Raw genomic sequence first — 3,497 nt, 5'->3', positions numbered from 1 at the left:
AATATGCTGGTTAACTGAGTGGCCCTGGCCGCCGCTTCTCCCGCTGCGTCTGGGGCGTCCCTCCACCCCTCCTGCGGCATCGCCACCCCTCCCGCGGGCCCCACGGGACAAGGAGGCAGGCCTCGCACAGCCTGTTATGCTCCTGGGCCGTGGGGGTTTGGCAGCACAGGCTGCTTTGCTCCGAGCCACAGGGGCTCGGAGGAACCGCAAGTGCCATGGTGGGCACTTCCGGTCTCACTTTATCTTACAAGCCAGCATGCCAGTTAATGGAGCATGCCAGCTTGTAAGATGCCGGATAACAGAACTTTTACTGTACATGACAGAGGATCCAAACAGTATTCTATTTATACTATGAACAATATGGTTATGAACACTGTTTCAGTATGTAGGACAGACTCAGTGGAAATTCAGCATGTAGTTAGACATGATTTTAACCACAATAAAGCTGTGATCTGACAAAGGATAAGTTGGTTACTAAACACAGTGTGAACATGCCCTAAACTACATGATGGAATAATTATAATGACTTTGGGAGGCAAGCAAGTCCCAAACTTGTAAACCGATGCATTTCAAATATTAAGAAAGACAGTGTGTCAGGGCACATTTATCCTACTTTGGAGAGGAAAAGAAAATGAAAATTGCAATCATATTCATACACCTCCCTGTTTAACACAAAGCAATGTTTCTTAGTTTTAGGAAAGTAGCAGACAGTGCAAAACGTACCTGGCGGGGCTGGTCCACAGCCTTCTGAGGATCACTCTTCACTTTATTGCTGGGATGGTTTGTGATCTTTGTGACAGGCTGTTTGAAGATGGAGGCTGTCTGTCTGACAGGGAGCGCAGTGTTTAAATCAGGCTTGCCCTAAAGATTCAAAAACAAAACCACATTTTTCAGATATTGCCAAAATATAACATTTAACTCCGCCCCAAAGTGAATCTGCTTCCTCTTTCACTGTCTATTTAGAAAACTGATTAGAGGGCTGAAGATGCAAGTTTCTTCCCTCCCAAATATATTTTGTACTTTTCCAGTTTGCAAGCTGACTTTGTTCTATGCTTTAATTGTTTAAGTTAGCTGAACTTGCCTTAGGACTTCATTATGTGACGTCTTGGTATCACCAGGCCTGAGGATACCAGTGTAACCCTGGAAATAGTACTTGATATTAAACTAATTGCACAGTAATGAGAACGAGACTAGTTTGCAGGTCCAGAAGTCAGCTGCATTTCCACTACATTCAATTAAATAAAACAATATCGTATGTTAAATCTAGATTTTATACCTGCCTCCTGCCCAAATAAGATCCTAACAGTTTTTGAGTCCAAGAGCTAAAAATGTAGTTTCTTTTAAAGTGGAAGATAAAAGAAACTGAATTTTTAGCTCTTGGCCTTAAAAACTGTTAGGATCCTATTTCGGCAGGAGGCAGGTATGAAATGTAGATTTTACATACTGCCACCCCCCACCACTGCTCCACATCCTGGCGAAAGCCCCTGCTTCAGATAAGCAGCATTTTTAGATTACCAACATCCCCATTCTGCACTTGTGCTGGATAACAGAGCTTTTACTGTATGTGGTAAAAGTGTGTAACCGATGAGATCTGGTCAAGTTATTCAGAGCAAAACAGTATTTTCTTTGGATCATTCATGAACTGATCCAAACCCAATTTGCTAACTGGCTCACTATTTACATATCGCTGAATACGCCAGAGAGAATTTCCAGCACCCAGGTTGTTAATAAACTCTGTCGTACATGTTAAAATCACAAGCTCTCAGAGGCAGGACTTTGTTTTTTAAGTGTCAACAAGAAAGTGCCTCGTGCCTTCAAGAGTGCTGTAAGCAAATAATACAATGTTATTTGTAATTATTTAGGCCACACAGTATTGTTCATTAATTGGCAAACTCACAATTATTAACCTATTTACTGGGTGATTTTTGTTTGTTTCGCTAATATTCAAAATGCTTGAGCGATTCAGAAATGTATGGACTTGACTGTTGTCCAAATATTCATAAATGATATGACCCAATAAATATCAAATCATTCTCAACTCTTACTCATGAAAATATCTGCAATTAAAATCTACCTATGAGTATATCTAGCACCCATTCCTCAGACAATTCCCATCTATAAGAATGAATTCAAAAGTCTAACTAATCCATGATGTCACAAATATTGTTCTGAGAACAGAAGTGATATGGCTAATACTGAAATAAACAGAAAGGGCAAACCTCCCACTACAACATGTGCTTACTTTGGCTTGGTTAGAACAGTCATAGCGCATCCGCTGTCTATTCTTGTTCATCTTGCTCATCAGCATTTTCCCCGTGCGAAAGTCAAAAGTGCTCAGGTCCATGGAGCTCCCCAGGTAACGGGCTAGCTGGGGCTTGCTCCGGAACTTCTTACCACTTGGGCTGAGAGATACACAAAGGAAACAGGGAAAGAAATTAAACTTTTGGGGCTGACACCAATGTTGGTTTCAATACAAAAAGAGAGCCAGGATCTCATTCCCCTTGTGAAAGGAAGAAATGATAGCAAACATTCGGAAGGACCCTATCCATACTTGATTGAGGCAGGGATGCGCCAGTTGGGTTTGTTTTCCTTCCTTCCACAATCACTATGGAAGATAGGACCTACATGCAGGACAAATTAATCTGATCTATGTATCAAAAGTCAGATTTAATCCAGGTGCAAAGGACTGAAGCACACTTTATACCAGAACTGAACTTGATCGTGAAGGGACAGTGTCAAAGATTCATTACCAACTGGCTTAAGCTAAAGTATGTCAAAGTATTTTCTCTTTTTGCTTTGGTTTCCCTTCTCAGATTGTCAGCTAATGACTTTCTTGCCTCCTAGCTGTTGCATAATGTATCAAACTCACCTCAAGGGAACATTATGTTAGACTGGCATTACAATCTTCTTCCTACCGCCTCCCCCCAACACTTGAATTGTACACTCAGCTTTAATTACAAGCTTCTGATTTCAGTTTGATCATTTATCTTCATGATAACAGAGCATTATGGAACAGTTAGGAGGCAAGGAAATCAGTAGCTGAGGATCTTAAAAAGGAAACTAAGTAACAAAAAAATAAATAAATCTTTCAGTGAAATTAACAATGGAACAAAGATCAAAGCCCTGAAAGACACTGCATTAGAAGCTAAACAATTAAAGATGCTCTTTAAATATTTGATTCTATATGATAGGTGAAAGCTAAATAAGTGTATGCCAAGAGGCCCAACTACTTTTGGAGGAAGTGGGAGTAGGCAGGAGAGAGGAAGTGGGAGGGTTATAAAATAAATATCTGAAATGAACTGACAGTAGTAATGTGGCACACAGCCTTGTGGACTGGATCCTCCTCACTTTCTTTCTAAGTTACTTTTTTTGAAAAAGGCAAAAAAGCAATAAATTGAGGTCAGTTGAATCATACTAGTGTAAAGTTGCTGTGAAGAGAAGCGCACACAATTCTGAAAAAAGCAGCTTCCATGTGGTACTGTTGATCACAAAAGATA

At 40.5% G+C, this 3,497-nt stretch overlaps 1 protein-coding gene across 2 annotated transcripts in view; it reads right to left on the bottom strand.

Annotated features, from left to right (window-relative positions):
- Positions 1–3,497, bottom strand: part of MBD3 (methyl-CpG binding domain protein 3) — a 27,600-nt gene that overhangs the window by 15,129 nt on the left and 8,974 nt on the right. For both annotated transcript variants that reach the window (XM_006027180.2, XM_006027181.3), the window contains exons 4-5: positions 2,243–2,402; positions 724–861 (exon numbers count right to left, since the gene is read on the bottom strand). In XM_006027180.2, the coding sequence (XP_006027242.1) occupies positions 724–861; positions 2,243–2,402 (298 nt within the window). The remainder of the gene's footprint in view (positions 1–723; positions 862–2,242; positions 2,403–3,497) is intronic.

Source organism: Alligator sinensis, unplaced genomic scaffold (assembly GCF_000455745.1).
Source record: "Alligator sinensis unplaced genomic scaffold, ASM45574v1 scaffold103_1, whole genome shotgun sequence".
NCBI classification, from domain to species: domain Eukaryota; kingdom Metazoa; phylum Chordata; order Crocodylia; family Alligatoridae; genus Alligator; species Alligator sinensis.
This window is presented reverse-complemented; position numbering and strand designations above follow the sequence as displayed.